Here is a 19,018-nt window from a genome sequence, read left to right as displayed (position 1 = left end):
AGGTATTTTTCCAATAGGTAAAAACTCACAGATTAGTCTTGGGTACTGTATAAAAACCTACTACTACCAGGGAGACCCCTCTTGCAGATAAGCTTTCACTTTCAGAATTAGAAGTGTGTGTTCACGGGATGAATATTGTAAATAGAGGATTTACCCCATGTGGGATTAGAATTCACAACCATTGAACTATGAACCAAATGTCTTAGTGGACTGCGCCACCAATCAATCAGTTGGAAAAGATAACTAGTTGATATGATCACCATTATCATCCAATTCTAGTTACGATAGATGTAGCTATGGATATATACATATAAAACTCATTCCCCACATGTTTTCTTTCTTTGTAAAAGCACATAGATGTTTATAAAACGGTAAATGAACTTTGAATTTGGTCACGTGGAAATGTGCCTTCCTGCCTTTTGAATTTTGTGTAACATCAGTAGTCTCGTCAAGGAAGAATCAGGCAAAAATATTTTGGCACACTCCACTTAACAAGACCACTCTGGAAGCATGGACACCGCCTGGCATGTACATCCTGGATGGCTGGGAACTCACCCCCAGTGATGCACTGGGTGGTACAGTTGCCATTCCAGACTCTGATACAACCAGTCAGGATGCTCTCGATTGTGCAGTTGTAAAAGTTCCTGAAGATCTGTAGGGCCATGCCAAATCGTTTCAGCTTTCCCGAGGGAGCAGAGGCACTGCTGTGCCTTCTTCATAACCGTGCTGGTGTGAGAGTGCATGTTAAGTCCTCAGTGATGTGGACACAGGAGAACTTGAAACTCATCACCCTCTCCACTGTGTCCCTGTCGATGTGGATGGGGGTGTGCACCCCCATGTTTTCTGTAGTCCACGAACTGCTCCTTGGTCTTGCTGACGTTGAGTTAGAGGTTGTTGTCCTGGCACCACACTGCCGGGTCTCTGACCTCCTCTCTGTTGGCAAGGAATGTCAAACTCATTCCATGGAGGGCCACGTTTCTGCTGTTTTTTCCTTTCAGTTAAGACCTAGAAAACGAGGGGGAGTTCCTTACTAATCAGTGACCTTTTTATCAATCAAGCCAAGAGAGGAGTGAAACCTGCAGACACTCGGCCCTCCACGGAATGAGTTTGACACATTGGCTACAGGCTGTCTTATCCCCGTTAGTGATCAGGCCTAACGCCGTCATGTCATCAGCAAACTTTATGATGGAGTTAGAGTCGTGAGTGGCCACACAGCTGTGGGGTAAACAGGGAGTACAAGAGGGGGCCAAGCACATACCCATACAGTGGCTTGCAAAAGTATTCACCCCACTTGGCATTTTTCCTATTTTGTTGCCTTACAATCTGGAATTAAAATATATTTTGGGTGGGTTTGTAGCATTTGATTTACACAATATGCCTACCACTTAGAAGATGCAAAATATTTTTTATTGTGAAACAATAAGCGGGCATCACTATTCCCCCAAAGTCAATACTTTGTAGACCACCTTTTGCAGCAATTACAGCTACAAGTCTCTTGGGGTATGTCTCTATAAGCTTGGCACATCGAGCCCCTGGGATTTTTTCCCCCATTCTTCAAGGCACAACTGCTCCAGCTCCTTCAAGTTGGATGGGTTCCGCTAGTGTACAGCAATCTTTAAGTCCTACCACAGATTCTCAATTGGATTGAGGTCTGGGCTTTGACTAGGCCATTCCAAAACATTTGAGTGTTTCCCCTTAAGCCACATGAGAGTTGCTTTAGCAGTATGCTTAGTGTCATTGTCCTGTTGGAAGGTGAACCTCAGTCCCAGTCTCAAATCTCTGGAAGACTGAAACAGGTACCCCTCAAAAATATTCCTTTATTTAGTTCCATCCATCTTTCCTTCAGTTCTGACCAGTTTCCCAGTCCCTGCCGATGAAAAACATCCCCACAGCATGATGCTGCCCCCACCATGCTTCATTGTGGGGATGGTGTCTTGGGGTGATGAGAGGTGTTGGGGTTGCGCCAGATATAGCGTCTTTCTTGATGGCCATGAAGCTCAATTTTAGTCTCATCTGACCAGAGTACCTTCTTCCATATGTTTGGGGAGTCTCCCTCTTTTGGCAAAAACCAAACATGTTTGCTTATTTTTTTCCTTTAAGCAATGGCATTTCTCTGGTCACTCTTCCGTGAAGCCCAGCTCTGTGGAGTGTACGGCTTAAAGTGCTCCTATGGACAGATACTCCAATCTCCGCTTATCTTTGGTCTCTTTATTGCCTCTCCGATTAATGCCCTCCTTGCCTGGTCTGTGAGTTTTGGTGGGTGGCCCTCTCTTAGCAGGTTTGTTGTGGTGCCATATTATTTCCATTTTTTTAATCAGTTATTTAATGGTGCTCCGTGGGATGTTCAAAGTTTCGGATATTTTTTTATAACTCATCCCAGATCTGTACTTTTCCACAACTTTGTCCCTGACCTGTTTGGAGAGCTTCATGGTGCCCCTTGCTTGGTGGTGCCCCTTGCTTAGTGGTGTTGCTGACTCTGCGGCCTTTCAGAACAGGTATATACAGTGTCTTGCGAAAGTATTCAGCCCCCTTGACCTTTGCGACCTTTTTGCCACATTTCAGGCTTCAAACATAAAGATATAAAACTGTTCTTGATTTATTAAAAAAGTTTGAAATATCCAATAAATGTCGTTCCACTTCACGATTGTGTCCCACTTGTTGTTGATTCTTCACAAAAAAATACAGTTTTATATCTTTATGTTTGAAGCCTGAAATGTGGCAAAAGGTCGCAAAGTTCAAGGGGGCCGAATACTTTCGCAAGGCACTGTATATACTGAGATAATGTGACAGATCATGTGACACTTAGATTGCACACAGGTGGACTTTATTTAACTAATTATGTGAGTTCTGAAGGTAATTGCACCAGATCTTATTTAGGGGCTTCATAGCAAAGGGGTGAATACTCTCACCACCTTGGGTCGGCCCGTCAGGAAGTCCAGGATCCAGTTCCAGAGGCATTTTTTTTTACCAAGTTACACTTCTCAAAAGGTACCAAATTGGTAGAATGACCCAAGACTCCTCCAGCCCTATCCCCTCTCCCTTCCCCTGCCTTGTCCCCTCTCCTCCCCTCCCCTTCTCAACAGTATAGAGCTCCTCACCTCCAGCCCTGTTCCATCCTATGTTCTCTCCCCAGTCTCCCATTACCCTCCCCTGTCCCTTCCTCACTTACACGCAGCTCATTATCCTGCTCTGGTCACTGTTGTAGACCTCCATGTCCAGCCCTTTCCCCTCTCCCTCCCTCCATTGATTGTTGTCTCTCATCGATCCCTGTCCACCCTCTCCATCTCCTCCCTCATTTATCCCTCCTACTCTCCTTACCCGTACGGAGCTCCTCATCCTGCCCTGGTCACTGTTGTAGGCCTCCACCTCCAGCACGTGGGAGCTGCTGCTCTCTCTGTCCAGAGCCCTTTGGCCCCGCATCACAAGCCCCGACAGCTCATTAATTCTGAACAGACCCTTACTGTTGTCTACACATGCAGAGAGAGATAGGGAGACACACACAGATAGAAACGGAGAGAGAGATTGGGGTGGGGGGAGAGCGGGGGGTGGTGGAGAGAGGCAGAGAGAGAGAGGGAGATGGGGGAGAGAGATAGTGAGAGGGGAAGAGAGAGACAGAGAGGATTGACAGTGATTACATCAATACCATCATGACCATCCTACATGCAAAGTACATTCAAATATTAATACTAGAAATCACCAACATTGTAAAATGAATCACCAACATTGTAAAATGAATCTATCCAAATCAAGTGTTAACCACTTGACACTGCATCTTTCAAATGAGTCATTGAGCAGTTAAATATCTAATACCTTATGACTTATACAAATAACGTTATGATTATGCATGAAGGTTATAATTAGCGTGCAGTGTTGACAGTCTTTTGTGTTAAGTTGTTTGTGTGCAGTGAGGCCTGCGAGTAGGTGTGAAAAGTATCACCACATGGCAACTGGGAAAAGGATGGAAGAAGTTGTACTCACCAGAGAGGATCCTGTACAGAACCCTGCCGTTCTCCCCCTGGTCTGAATCTGTGGCCTGAACCTGCAGACACAAACACATGTTAATAGCACAGACATATGCAGCCATTATACTAATTTACAACCACAGTGACTTGAAACCACACACCAATAGGCCTACATAGCTACAGTACATAAACATTTACACATATGTACACACACATACATGTGCGTGAACGCAGGCATGCACACAGACACACACAGATGCTGACATTCATATACACACACACATATTAATATGCAAGTGACCCACCCCTTCCAAATTCTGTGTAGTCCCATGGTTGACACAACAACTGCACCATGGCCCTGGCAACGAGTCCACAATGGAGATGTCTCTCTCTTTCTCCCACCTTCTCTCTCTTTCTCCCTTTCTCTCTCTCTTTCACTTCTCTCTCCCTCACTCTCAATCTCCCTAACTCACTCTCTTAGTCTATTTCTCCCTCTCACACCCTCCCTACCCCATCTCTCTCTCTCCCTCTATCAGTCTACATCCTATCTCTTGTTCTCTCTCTCTCTGAAAGGCAGGCATGGAGCCAGAGCAGCAAAAGACAAAAACACATCAGAGACAGCATGGCTCAACAGAGATAACTAGTGAGGCATGCTGAGCTGAATATATACTGAATCCAACCATGACTTCTGACTGGAATTCTGAACTAAAATAGACACAGAGATGTTGAAGCAAGATGAGACTGAGCAGACCCTGATCTTATCCTGCTTATAGGACCTGTGGATATTCCTTGACATATGCGTGCACAAGCATGCATGCACACTCACACCCATACACAAAACATGTTCACACACACACACACACACACACACACACACACACACACACACACACACACACACACACACACACACACACACACACACACACACACACACACACCACACACACACACCCACCCACCCACTCTTCCTCTCTCTCTTGCTCCCTGTGTGAAAAGAGGGGCCCTGTTTCAGTTTCATTAGCTTTATAAAGAGATTTAGAGTAGAAGAGAAAAGGGGGGGGAATGGGTGAGACGGGGGAAAAGAGAGTAGAGGGTCAGATTGATGAGTAGGGTATTACACAGTGGACTGCACCACTTTGGCTATAAAAGGGGTGCAGAGCTTCCCAGTTTGTGTTACTAAGCCCAGATGCTGTAAATTTAAGCATTTGCAGTGTTAGTATTGGGAGATAATTTTCTAAGCTCTTAGACGGTGTTGGAAATGGACCATTGTTTTAGGCTCTCCCAGTGGAAAACAAAGAGACTATGTTTTGACCACTGTCCTGTTACCCCCTTGTCCTATCTGTCCCCTCTTCTTCTCCGTGCATTCCCTAACGCTCTCTTGAAAAGGCAGTGTGAGGGAGAAAAGGAATGTGGAAGCAAGGAAAAAGTTTGACTCACAGATGCTGGATGTGACTGAAAAAGGTACATTTTGTGTGTGTGTGTGTGTGTGTGTGTGTGTGTGTGTGTGTGTGTGTGTGTGTGTGTGTGTGTGTGTGTGTGTGTGTGTGTGTGTGTGTGTGTGTGTGTGTGTGTGTGTGTGTGTGTGTGTGTGTGTGTATAAAATGTACGTGTGTTTGCTGACATATGCTTATATGTGTTATGCCCACTTAGGTGAATGTGTGTTTGGGTCAGTATCAGTGCATGCATCTAAGTATGGAGTCACAGTCTGTGTGAGAGAGTAAGTGGATGTTGGACAGTGATAGATGTCTGAACTCTCTGGAGTTTGTGGTTTGTTTGTGGACGTGCGTATACTGTAATATATTTTGTATTCAATATTTTGCGTCTGTGAGTGTGAATGTGTGAGCGAGTGTGTGTTGGGTGTTGGTGACTAATGAGATGATGGCTGCTCCAGTGGCCTTTCCACACAGATTTGCTGGCATTTGGTCTGAAAACTAATTTCACGTCCCAATGTGTTTTCCCCTAAACCGACAAGGCACGTGTTGTCTCTACAGAATTAAAGACTATGACATTTGTGTGTGTTGCATCTCCTTCAGGGTATGATGGTAATAACCCCTACTAAAAAAGCCAGCTTGGTTTAGCTTGGACAATAAGGCAAGACTTCCCATATCAAGAAAGCTGCTGTGGCACTCTGAAAGAGATTGGTGTACACGCACGCACGCACACACTCACACACAGACCGCACGCACACACACAGGTGTCCACACACTTCTCATCTAACCTCCTTTGTCATGACTTCTCTCCATTCCAGAACTTGGCGACTATGAACACCACCAGTGATCTAGCGGTCAACATCTCTTCCACCCTTTCTTTTACAAAATCACCACTACTTTTCAACCTATCCAGCCTGCCCACCTCCCTCTCTTCCTCCCCCATGCCATCAGAGCCTCACAACCCATTGCTGACCATCATGGTGGTGTTAGGCCTCTCCCTGCTCCTGGCTGTCTGTGCTATCTTCCTGGCCTTGTGTTGTGGGTCGTCAGCCCAGACAGAGGAGGACTCAGTTGGGGGTTGTAGTTCAGGCGAGTCCCTGGTCTGCGGGCCTTATCTGTCATCGGAGCCCCAGCTCAAGCTGTGGAAGCGACTGGGCTCTGTACAGTGGTCATTCACCTCCTCATTCAGACGACCGCCCCAGCGCAGGCCCGAGTGCAGCACCCACTGCTCCCCAACCAGACAGCAACCTGACCACAGCAGCTCACCCACCTTACCATGCCCTGCCTGTTTGACTATGTTACAGAGATATGACTACGCTCTGACCGCGAGATGAATGCAGGCCCGGTCATGAAGATGACTGCTTTGACTGTAACTTGACCAAAGCACTTAGACTTGACCACAGTCCTAAATGTCCATGGATGTACTGCTAACTAAACAATGACACTAACTTCTGATCAAACCCCCACTTCAAGATAACTACATGGACTGGTGGAGTAAAGGTTGTTTGGGCCATGTTGTTAATGACAAGAGAAGCAGGTGCAAGCCCAAGGTTCTTCCAAAAGGGATAACAGCCTACGTGGATGATGTGAATTGTTTCGTACATTTTGATTGTAACTAATACAACAATCTTACAAAAAAAGGGTTCCAAAAGTGTTATTCGATTGTTCCCATGTAGAAACGTTTTGGGTTCCAAGTAGAACGCTCTGTGGAAAGGGTTCTACCTGGAACAAAATAGGGTTTTACATGGAACCAAAAGGGTTCTACCTTGAACCAAAAAGGGTTATTCAAAGGGTTATCCTATGGGGACACCCGAAGGACCTGTTAAGGTTCTAGATAGCATCTTTTTTTCTAAGAGTGTAGAACAGTATGTGTTATTATTTTATTGTATTAAGATGTAGTTTGTTTTAGAAAATAAAAAGCTTTCTCAAGTTTGATTTCCTTAAGTGCATAATATTGTGTGTGTGTGTAGGTATATCCATGTGTGTAACCATGTGTATGCTTGTGTGTACCGGTATACGTATGTCTATGTGTGCACGTGTTTGTGTGTGTCTGTGTGCATGCATGCATGAGTGTGTGTGCGTGCGTACCTGCAATCATGTGCATGTGTATATATGTGCCGCGTGTGTGCCAGCCTGGCTGTGTACCTGCAGGATGCTGGATCCTATGGGGACATTCTCCAGTATGCTGGTCTCGTAGCTGTTCTGGAGGAAGATGGGTCTGTTGTCGTTCACATCCAGTACTTCTACAAACACTGTGGCTGTGCCTGTCCTCCTGCTGCCTGCTGGACCATTGTCTGAGGGATACACACATTTACACATTACAGAACTAACACTGTGTGTCAGTCAGTTTGAGAGAAACTTGGTCGTGAACATACTTTGAATGTGTGTATCAACAGTGGACTAATGAAGTAAGTAAGTCAAGAACTTTGCAATATTTGCAAGTAAAACTAACTATAATCCAATCAATTGGTATGAATGAAATGGAATAAGTCACATCCTCTAGATTCCTCTGAGTTCCAATTGATGAACAGTTGTCATGCAAAGATCATATTCAATTTGTCTGAAGCAAAGTGATGAAATGTGTTGGTATTATCAGAAAGATTAGTGGTTTGTTAATCAGGCTTGATTCCTAACACTCTACTATAGCTTAATTTACACATATCTCATTTACTGTAAAAGTGTCTGGGCCAGTACATATGCCTCCTACCTACACAAATTACTCATCATACAAAGTAAATTTGCAAGGCTAGCCAACTCCTCTAATTACATAGCTCCATCTGCACCTTTGTTTAAGAAACTCAATATCTTGTCTATTTACGACATTTATGTATGCCAATTATCATTTTCATCTACAAATACTGTACCTCCCTGACAGTTTACCTTTCAATGGATTCTTCAGGGTTAATTCTGAAATCCATGAATATAAACACAAAACATTGCGATAACCTTCATCCTCTCCACTGCCTCACCTCACTGTAGTCAATTCTCTATCAGATATAGAGGTACCATACTCTGGAATTCTTATATCCACATTGCCAAAACCTCCTCATCCCTCAATAACTTCAAGCGAATACTCTGGGTTAGCCTCATGAACCAAACTACTCAGTAATCTCCTCCATATAGCCCAACTCTCACACACTCACATCCACACATAAACACATGCACACACACATTTAAACAAAACATATACTGTTTGTAATCTTTTGTGAACACTGATCGGTTCATTTGTACCTTTATCATTAGTGAATTTTGTTATCTGTTTAAACAAACCTTTCTTTTGTTGTACTTATGTATTTTTTATTGCTTTTTTTTGTGGTGTAGTTTTTATACAAGCCCTCTGGCTTCCAAACACATCTGGACACCGTTTCTTATTGTTGTTTTTATCTGTATTGTTGTTCATCACCTATTTTATTTGGTGTAAATAAATGAAACCTTAATCATTTAAAACCATACAATAGAAACCAAAAATGGACACAGTCTGAGCCTTTGTAAACCCCATAAAAAAAAAAAACTGTATTGTTGTTTATCACTGAGTCTTTGTAAACCCCATTTTTTAGAACATACCAGTGGGATACTCAAAGTTCAGCCGTGCTCAATCACTTCTGAAGTAGTTACATGAGTAGTCTCTTCTCTGAATCCCCCCCCCCCTCCCCTCTAAATACATACTCACAGTGAGGAGTCTGAACGGCCCTATCAGCACACACATGGTCATCCCAGAACAACTCAGATAAACTCAACAGTTTCAGCAACAACACGGAACCTCAGACGTTGGCTGCATCCCAAATGACATCCTATTCCTTAGAAAAGTCCACTGCTTTTAACTAGAGCTTTATGTACGCTAGTCAAAAGTAGTGCACTAAATAGGGAATAGTTTGGCATGTGGGATGCAAGCCTTCTTGGTCTCTCTTTGATAAGATCATGAAAAGCAACTGTCTTTTTCACTAAGTACATTGCTGGGAGAAATTGCAAATTGCTGGGAGATTACACATGGAGTATGTGACTTTCTTTACTTCAATATATTAACGATTATAAAAAGGAACAGAGACCGTTGCACAACAAGACTTGCATGCATCACTTCTCAATCTCACAGATGTACAAAAGGTCTAAATACACAGAGTAGAAAGAAAGATGAAAAAATGCTCTTATCGGGCTAGGACTTTACCGATAGCCTCTATGACCAGTGAGTATGTAGCCTGTGTCTCTCTGTCCAAGCCAACCACAGTCCGAACCACACCATCTCTGAAGCCAACACTGAATTTACCATCCTGGTTACCACCTGCAGAACGCAACACACAGATGGTGGAGTTTTACATGTATATATCTCGGCTATTCACTTATACACATGAATGAATGCGAGTATGCATGCACACACATATACAAGTAGTAGCACATTCACATAATACAACTCTACTTCTTGCCCAACCACTCACACACACACGCACACACAGTCTGCCATGGCCTTAGTTTGACCTCTGACCTGTGATGAAGTAGCTGAGCTCGGCGTTAAGGCCAGCATCATTGTCGGAACAGTTGAGGCGAGCCACCACATGGTCCCTGGGGACGCTCTCCTGCAGGGACACGTTGTACACCTTGGGGAAGAAGGTGGGGGTCTCGTCGTTGGCATCTAGGACTGAGGGACACAGAGTGACAGGCAAGCAGACAGACAGACAAAGAGAGACAGAGAGACACATTGTCTCTTGTAAAATAACTTTCATCATGCTCAATAGGCAGACACGACAAGCAACACATTTAACAGATGGTCATTCTTTTCCCAGCGCTTCTAAAATATATGCTTCTGACCAGCAGGTAGTGCTATACTAAGTAAAATACTGTCTTTAATCAATTTTTAATATGGTATAAAATTTGAATGTTGGACCAGCCATGACCTGTATTCACAAAGCGTCTCAAAGTAGGAGTGGTGATTTAGGATCAGGTCCCCCCTGTCTTAGTCATTATGATCTGAAAGGCAAAACTGATCCTAGATCAGCACACATACTCTGAGACAGTAATTGATTACAGGCCCTGATCCTTGCAAACCTGTGATGGTAAGGGTGCTGGTGGAGGTGCGTGGGTTCTGCCCTTGGTCGTACGCCACAATCCTCAGGTGGTACAGGCTAATCTGCTCGCGGTCCAGAGTTGCCGTTGAGTACAGCACACCCGTGGTGGTGTTGAGATAAAAATCAACGCGTGGCATGCCCACCAGTAGCCCCATGGTAACCATACCATTCTCCTCCTGATCAGGGTCCTCCACCTGGATCTGATGAAGGAGAGGAGATAGGAATTGAGAGAGAGAGAGAGAGAGGAGGAAGGGAGTGGAGAGAGAGAGAGAGATATATTCACTTTGTATGTTGTCCACCTCACTTGCTTTGGCAATGTTAACACATGTTTCCCATGCCAATAAAGCCCTTGAATTGAATTTAATTGAATTGAGAGAGAGAAGAGAGAGAGGAGAGGAGGAGGAGCAGATGAAAGGATGGAAGGGAAGGAGAGGAGAGTAAAGGAAATGAGAGGAAAGGGGAGAAGGGAGAGGGGAAGAGTAAGATGAGATGTGGGGATAAGAGATAGAGGGGACAGAGCGGGACAAAGATATGGAAGTGGTGGGGAGAATAGAAGTGAGAGGAGGACATGACAGACAGGGGAAAACAGAAACAAAGAAACTATTTAATTAGCCCTCACAAACTTCCATCTGATTCATCTGATACAATTACACAAGCATCTAACTCTAATGACATATTGTAATGGTGTACTGACCTTGAACACAGAGGATCCACTAGGCAGGCCCTCTGGTACCTCGGCCACAAAGGGCAGGTTAAGGAAGATGGGGTCATTGTCATTAAGGTCCAGCAAGTTGACATACACCGTGGTGCTGACTGAGGAACGCAGTGGAGGTCTGCCAACTGGAGTGGGCGCCAGAGGTACAAACACAGCATTTACAGGAGCACAAAACTCCAATAAAAGTTTTACCAGAGGTGGCCTAGACTATCTAGTGATAGCCAACGTAGCTTCAGCCGGCTGGTGTGCAACCTTGGCAAAGTTGGTTTGACATTGGATAGCCTGGGGCTAGTTAGGGACCATCAATAAATTACACAATGTAAATGGGACAAAGTTCATATTTACATTTTTTGGGGCTTCATTAAATGAGTTTACTATTTTAATTTCTTCAATTTATAGTTGGTTTGAGTTTTTTAAGTAACATAAATTTGGAGCCATTGACATTCAAAATATTGTGTAATTTACTGATGGTCCCTAATAGCCCCATGGGGATATCGAATGTGAACCAAATTGACCATGGTCATTACAATCGGGTCACATGCAGCTGCGCTCCGAATTGATGATTACTTTGGTGCTGCCAGCTGTGGGCATTTGGGCAGGATTGAAATAAACGGTGCCCTTCATTCCTTGACATAGCATTTTTGCCTATCATTTCGTAAATCTCAGTTTTGGACGAGAATAACCAAAATTATTCTATTTAATCTTTGTAGTCAATTTTGAAATTAGAATACATGTTTCTGACTCATATCGATGCCACATAAGCCTTTTTCTAAATGAGAAGTGGCTTTTTGGGGCAGTTACTCTTTAAAGTAGAGACTCATATATGAACGCACAATGTAATTTAGATAGTACATGCTGAGAGACTGACAGACTCTTCAGCCCCAGACAGTCTCTCGCGTGCACGCACACACACACACACACACACACACACACACACACACACACACACACACACACACACACACACACACACACACACACACACACACACACACACACACACACACACAGTCTCAGTCCCAGATAAACAGCTAGCCAGTCAGACACACAGAACAACAAAGCAACCGACCAACCAACAGGCAGAGTTCTGGCCTGGTATGGGACTCACGATCGACAGCAGACACGATGATGGTCCTCATGAGCAGGATGTCTTTTGGGTTGGACCTCTCTCTGTCCAGCACGGCCCCGCTGGTCCTGATCTTGCCTGTGCTGCTGTTGATGGTGTAGAAGGGGTTCTCTGGGCTGATGCTGTACACCACTGTCCCATTGTCCCCAACATCTGGGTCTATGGCTAGCACCTGGAGGGATGTATGGGGGGGGTGGGGGATGAGGGGGGAAGGGAAAGTGGGGAGAGGAGGGAGATGAGAGAAAGGAGGAGGGAGGGGAGAGAGGAGGAATGATGAAAGAAAGAAGGAATGGGGGAAAATGGGGGAAAATCTGACGATCACTGCAACAGCACCGCACAACAACCTAATATCTAACGTGATAGGTAATGTATACGCTGGGCCGAGATTGCGGCATGATTTTTTTTAAAGAGCTGATCAATTATTCACCGCACTGATTAAGAAAACGCTGGAAACTGGTTAATTGGTCAATAGAGGAACAAAGGTTTTGCAGGTCTTGAATTATTAAAGGACTAGGTAGATAGACATCTCTGAGCCGTACATTGGTAAATTAAGCCGAGGCGTCCCACTAGCAGGACAAGTTCCAGTGAAACTGGAGGGCGTGCAATTCAAATAAATAATCATACAAATGATGGATATTAAACATTTAGGTACATATAAGTGTCTATTATCGGTTGAAAGCTTACATTCCTGTTAATCTAACTGCACTGTCCGATTTACAGTAGCTATTACAACGAAAACATGTCATGTTTGAAGACGGCGCCCCACTTTAAAATATTTTTCCACCTGCACAGGCTTCATAAATTCACAAATAACGATGAAATATTCACTTACTTTTTGAAAATCTTCCTATGATTTGCCATCCAAAAGGTCCCAGCTATAACATGTAGTGTCGTTTTGTTAGATATCCTTCTTTATATCCCAAAAAAGTCAGTTTAGTTGGCGCCATCAATTTGCGTAATCCACTCGTTCAACATGCAGAGAAAGGAATCCAAAAATCTACCCCTAAACTTTGTTTCAACAAGTCAAAATATGTTACTATTCACTCCTCAGATACCCTAACATGTAATCACACTATAATATTTCTTACGGAAATAAGTATGTTCAATAGGGAACCAATTTTAGCAGGTGCATCTTGTCTTCATGGCGCGCACAAACACACATTTTCCAAAACTGAGATTTCTTATTAGTTTTGGTAGTTACAAGCCTGAAATCTTGAACATAGACTTCTGCCACCCTGTGGAAGCCATAGGAATTGCATCCAGGGAGCTAATTTCCAGTATGCCCTAAGAGCATAGTCTCTCAAAGAAAAAACATTTCCGGTTGGTTTTACTTTGGTTTTACAGTTTACTTTGGGAACATCATTCATAATTCAGTCATAACAATTATGAAAAAAATTAGAAAGAGAGGAGCGAGAGAGGGAGAGAGAGAAAAAGAGAAAGAAAAAAATTGTGGAAAGTAGTGGAAGGAGATTTAAGGGTGAGGGGAAACTTAGTCTTAGGTAGCCCCAAAGTCCATTTAAATTAATCAATCTTAGTCTTAGGAGAGAACATACAATTATAACATTAGCCTTGTCTACTGAACTGTGACCTCCACTTACATAGATATCAGCAGGAAATATAATTTTGTTTTTTAATTAGGTTAAGTAACCTCATTAGAGATTAGATGACCAATTTTGTGTGTGAGTATGTGTGTGCAAGTGTGTGGGAGGGGGGGGGGGTTGAAAACCCTCTGACTGTGTGTGTGTGTGTGTGTGTGTTGTGGGGCTCTAGCCTTTCCCCAGGGCACTGCGACTAAATTCATCTGCTCACTGTGCTCAGCAGGTGGCACACATCAACCCTTTGGTCAGAGGGGGTAAGGGGGACGAGGGTGAGTACCGTCAGAGCACCAACGTAAGGGAAATCCAACACTATGAAAAAGTGCTTCCAACAAAAAGGAAAAGTCTGCTGCCTCTGTTTGTATGATGGCAATTTGCATATAGTCCTGAATGTTATAAAGAGTGATTAGATGAATTGCAATTAATTGCAAAGTCCCTCTTTGCCATGCAAATGAACTGAATTCCCCCAAAAATATTTTCACTGCATTTCAACCTTGCTACAAAAGGACCAGCTGACATCATGTCAGTGATTCTCTCATTAACACAGGTGTGAGTGTTGATGAGAACAAGGCTGGAGATCACTCTGTCATGCTGATTGAGTTTGAATAACAGACTGGAAGCTTCAAAAGGAGGGTGGTGCTTGGAATCATTGTTCTGTCAAACATGGTTACCTGCATGGAAACACGTGCTGTCATCATTGCTTTGCACAAAAAAGGCTTCACAGGCAAGTATATTGCTGCCAGTAAGATTGCACCTAAATCAACCATGTATCGGATCATCAAGAACTTCAAGGAGAGTGGTTCAATTGTTGTGAAGAAGGCTTCAGGGCGCCCAATAAAGTCCAGCAAGCGCCTGGACCGTCTCCTAAAGTTGATTCAGCTGCAGGATCGGGGCACCACCAGTACAGAGCTGGCTCAGGAATGGCAGCAGGCAGGTGTGAGTGCATCTGCACGCACAGTGAGGTGAAGACTTTTGGAGGATGGCCTGGTGTCAAGAAGGGCAGCAAAGAAGCTACTTCTCTCCAGGAAAAACATCAGGGACAGACTGATATTCTGCAAAGGGTACAGGGATTGGACTGCTGAGGACTGGGGTAAAGTCATTTTCTCTGGTGAATCCCCTTTCCGATTGTTTAGGGTATCCGGAAAAAAGCTTGTCCGTAGAAGACAAGGTGAGTGCTACCATCAGTCCTGTGTCATGCCAACAGTAAAGCATCCTGAGACCATTCATGTGTGGGGTTGCTTCTCAGCCAAGGGAGTGGGCTCACAATTTGCCTAAGAATATAGCCAGGAATAAAGAATGGTACCAACACATCCACATCCAGGAACAGTTTGGTAATGAACAATGCCTTTTCCAGCATGATGGAGCACCCTGCCATAAGGAAAAAGTGATAACGAAGTGGCCCGGGGAACAAAACATCTATATTTTGGGTCCATGGCCAGGAAGCTCCCCAGACCTTAATCCCAATGGGAACTTGTGGTCAATCCTCAAGACCCCACAAATACTGACAACTCCAAGCATTGATTATGCAAGAATGGCCTGCCATCAGTCAGGATGTGGCCCAGAAGGTAATTGACAGCATGCCAGGGCAGATTGCACAGGTCTTGAAAAAGAAGGATCAACACTGCAAATATTTCCAGTGGTGCACCATTTCCAGAAGAGGATGTCTTCCTTATTTGACCCCCCCCCCATAAATGTAATGGACATATACCAGAAGCCGTGTCAGGCCCGCCACGCCTGTCTGTGAAGTAGTAAATGTTTCAAAATGTTTCTCAGCCATGTTTTGAAACAATTACTGCTTCTCATACAAATCAGTGAATTATATGTGTTACAGCCATGTCACTGATGCTATGTGAAACAGTGTTGTTTGATGAATTGCAACACAAAGACAGAATACAACACAAAGTCAGACCCACAAAATACCCAAAGAACCTGGCTGCCTAAATATGGTTCCCAATCAGAGACAACGACAGACAGCCGTCTCTAATTGAGAACCAATCTAGGCAACCATAGACATAGGCAGACATAGACATACAAAACTACCTAGGAAGGTGCCAGCCCCATAAACATACAAAACCCCTAGACCAGGCAAAACACATAAATCCGCTGGAGCAAAAGCCATGACAGGGAGACAGAGTGGAGTGGCAACATGTGTGTAAGCAGTTGCTCACGCAAAACATCAGTCACAGCGTCAACAGTGAAGCGGCGACTCCGTGTTGCTGGCCTTCTAAGTAGAGTTGCAAAGAAAAAGCCATATCTCAGACTGGCCAATAAAAATTAAATATTAAGATGGGCAAAAAACACAGACACTGGATAAGAGGAATTCTGCCTTGAAGGCCAGCATCCCAGAGTCGCCTCTTCACTGTTGACGTTGAGACTGATGTTTTGTGGGTACTATTTAATGAAGCTGCCAGTTGAGGACTTGTGAGGTGTCTGTTTCTCAAACTAGACACTCTAATGCACTTGTCCTCTTGCTCAGTTGTGCACCGGACCTCCCATTCCTCTTTCTATTCCGGTTAGGGCTGTTCTGTGGAAGGAGTAGTCCACAGCGTTGTAGGAGATCTTAAGTTTCTTGGTAATTTCTCGCATGGACTATTTCTAAGAACAAGAATAGACTGACGAGTTTCAGAAGAAAGGTTTTTGTTTCTGGACATTTTGAGCCTGTAATCGAACCCACAAATGCAGATGATCCAGATATTCAACTAGTCTAAAGGAGGCCAGTTGTATTGCTTCTTTAATCAGCACAACCATTTTCAGCTATGCTAATATAATTGCAAAAGGGTTTTCTAATGATAAATTAGCCTTTTAAAATTATAAACTTGGATTAGCTAACACAACGTGCCATTGGAACACAGGAGTGATGGTTGCTGATAATGGGCCTCTGTATGTACTGTAGATATTCTATTAAAAATCTGCCGTTTCAGCTACAATAGTCATTTACAACCTTAACAATGTCTACACTTGTCACGACTTCTGTCGAAGTTGGTCCCTCTCCTTGTTCGGATGGCGTTCGGCGGTCGAAGTCACCGACCTTCTAGCCACTGCTGACCCACTTTTCATTTTCCATTGATTTTGTCTTGTCTTCCATCACACCTGGTTCCAAATCCATCAATTACATGTTGTGTATTTAACCCTCTGTTCCCCGTCATATCCTTGTCGGTAATTGTTTCTTGTAGTGCTTATGCAACGGTATGCTGGTATTTACCCGGTTTTGTTTGACCCATCTATTGTATTGTTCTGTTGACGGTGGTTTATGGATATTAAAACGACACCGTTGTCAATCCGTTTTCGCTCTCCTGCACCTGACTTCTCTGCCGCCAGTACGCACCTCACTACAATACTGTATTTCTGATCAATATGATGTTAATTTAATGGACAAAAGAATGTGCTTTTCTTTCTAAATCAAGGACATTTCTATGTTGCCCCAACCTTTTGAACGGTAGTGTATGTGAGAGTGGATTCTCGGCCCTCAATAGCATGACAACGAAATACAGACACAGACTATATGTGGAAAATTATTTAAGACGGAGACTCTCTCCAATACACCCAACATTGCAGATTTATGTGCATCCTTTCAAGCACACCCTTCTCATTAACCTGTGGTGAGTTATTCAATATTTTTTAATTAACACAAGGTGTTATATGTAAGATGGCTAAATAAAGAGCAAAATGATTGATTATTATTATGTTGTTATTTGTCCCCTGGTCCTGTAAGAGCGCTTTGTCACTTCCCACGAGCCGGGTTGTGACAAAACCTCACTCATTCTCATGTTTAATACATGTGTGTGTGTGGTAGACTTACGATGATGGCAAAAAACAACATTTGAGAGTGCGCTGACCCTGGCGCTAGAGGGGGTATGTAGCTGGAGGTTGAATGTCCAGTCGTTCGGTCTAAATGTTCCATTGCCATACTGACTGGCAACGTTCTTATCCCTTCCTTGCTAGCTAGCCAACTACAGCTAATTTACATTCATGTCAAAAAGTGCAGCCAGAATATCAGCAAAATAGCTGCATTTGCACTTGTTTAAGCTGTTTTGTAGTTTGATTTATTTCAATATATCCATAACAATGAGCTTATGATGTGTGACTTTGCCTGGCAGAGAAAATGTGCTCTCTTGTTAAGACAATCCATGACATTCATTTGAGCTGATATTGATAAATCAATCCATACACTCTCTTTGTTATCCATCACAGCTGACATAGCTATAGCGACTTATTGTATGTCACATTTATCTGTACATTCCCCTGGATTGTGCATTGGTTGAAATATCTGATGGAGTCTGTGCTACTACTTCTGCTGCCTTGTTTCAGCCTTTTGGGTGTTGATGGTGCTGCAGTGTTGTCTTTGTTTTCGGCCAGGATGTTGCTCCAGCGTTTTCTGTCTGTCAGTGACGGACGCCAGAAGCTATGGAGCGAACTTTCGCAACGATGCCCACTCACTGACATATTCTCCCTTGCTTACAAACCAGAATTGGCCAGTTTCTGGACTGTCGTGGTCCTGATGCTGTGATTTGTGTATGTAGTTGTTCCCGCTGCAGTGCAGATCTTGGGTAGAAGTGGGTGGAGATAAAATGTAAGGGGATTCTCCGGGGCATTTCAATAGATATTTCTCCAGTGATGCCACCGGGCATAGTGGGTTCCCTGGCTGCTCGAACATACATCCCCTCTTGGACTCCATGTCCCTCTCCCTTGGGTCCAGATGATTCTTTGTGGGCTTGTTATATGCGAGAGTGGCGTATCTGAGAGCGAGAATGCATTGTTATAATATTGTTTTCCAGTAGCCTAATTATGTGTGCAACTTAGAAATAACACAACAAACAATATACCATAGACCGTTCTCATCTGTTTTTACAAGGAATGAGTTGGGCTTTAGTTGTCTGTTCCCGTCTTTGACCCAGATGTAACTGGAGGCCGAACCACACTTTCTGGACCAGAACCCTTGGTGTATCGGGATTCAAAGCCTGGGAGTTTTGGAGCTGGGCCATGTCCTTATCGGTGATGGGAGGGTGGCTGTTTGTGATATATTTTCCTTGCTTTAGCTGTTTGATTTTGAGATAATGTCTCGATGCTTTTTATAGTGGAGATGAAGTTTACATTTCCTGGCAGGCTTGATGAGACAGTGGATTGCGCAGT

At 43.8% G+C, this 19,018-nt stretch overlaps 2 protein-coding genes across 2 annotated transcripts in view; one reads left to right on the top strand and one right to left on the bottom strand.

Annotated features, from left to right (window-relative positions):
* Positions 1 to 19,018, bottom strand: part of LOC118363666 (cadherin-23-like) — a 544,503-nt gene that overhangs the window by 168,346 nt on the left and 357,139 nt on the right. Inside the window, exons 22-29 of the mRNA XM_052486131.1 lie at positions 12,276 to 12,465; positions 11,147 to 11,292; positions 10,433 to 10,652; positions 9,873 to 10,025; positions 9,558 to 9,671; positions 7,541 to 7,689; positions 3,979 to 4,039; positions 3,319 to 3,467 (exon numbers count right to left, since the gene is read on the bottom strand). Coding sequence (XP_052342091.1) covers positions 3,319 to 3,467; positions 3,979 to 4,039; positions 7,541 to 7,689; positions 9,558 to 9,671; positions 9,873 to 10,025; positions 10,433 to 10,652; positions 11,147 to 11,292; positions 12,276 to 12,465 — 1,182 coding nt within the window. The remainder of the gene's footprint in view (positions 1 to 3,318; positions 3,468 to 3,978; positions 4,040 to 7,540; positions 7,690 to 9,557; positions 9,672 to 9,872; positions 10,026 to 10,432; positions 10,653 to 11,146; positions 11,293 to 12,275; positions 12,466 to 19,018) is intronic.
* LOC127913613 (uncharacterized protein C10orf105-like) lies at positions 5,329 to 7,330 on the top strand. The gene is made up of 2 exons (XM_052486137.1): positions 5,329 to 5,426; positions 6,214 to 7,330. The coding sequence occupies exon 2, from the start codon at positions 6,226 to 6,228 to the stop codon at positions 6,727 to 6,729; it is 504 nt and encodes a 167-aa protein (XP_052342097.1). The 5' UTR covers positions 5,329 to 5,426; positions 6,214 to 6,225; the 3' UTR covers positions 6,730 to 7,330.

This window comes from Oncorhynchus keta, chromosome 3 (assembly GCF_023373465.1).
Source record: "Oncorhynchus keta strain PuntledgeMale-10-30-2019 chromosome 3, Oket_V2, whole genome shotgun sequence".
NCBI lineage: Eukaryota > Metazoa > Chordata > Actinopteri > Salmoniformes > Salmonidae > Oncorhynchus > Oncorhynchus keta.
Note: the sequence above shows the minus strand (reverse complement) of the source record. Positions and strands in the feature narration are given on the sequence as shown.

Excerpts from the sequence above, each read along its gene's own strand:
- LOC127913613 (XM_052486137.1), top strand. The coding sequence starts at position 6,226 with ATGAACACCACCAGTGATCTAGCGGTCAACATCTCTTCCACCCTTTCT.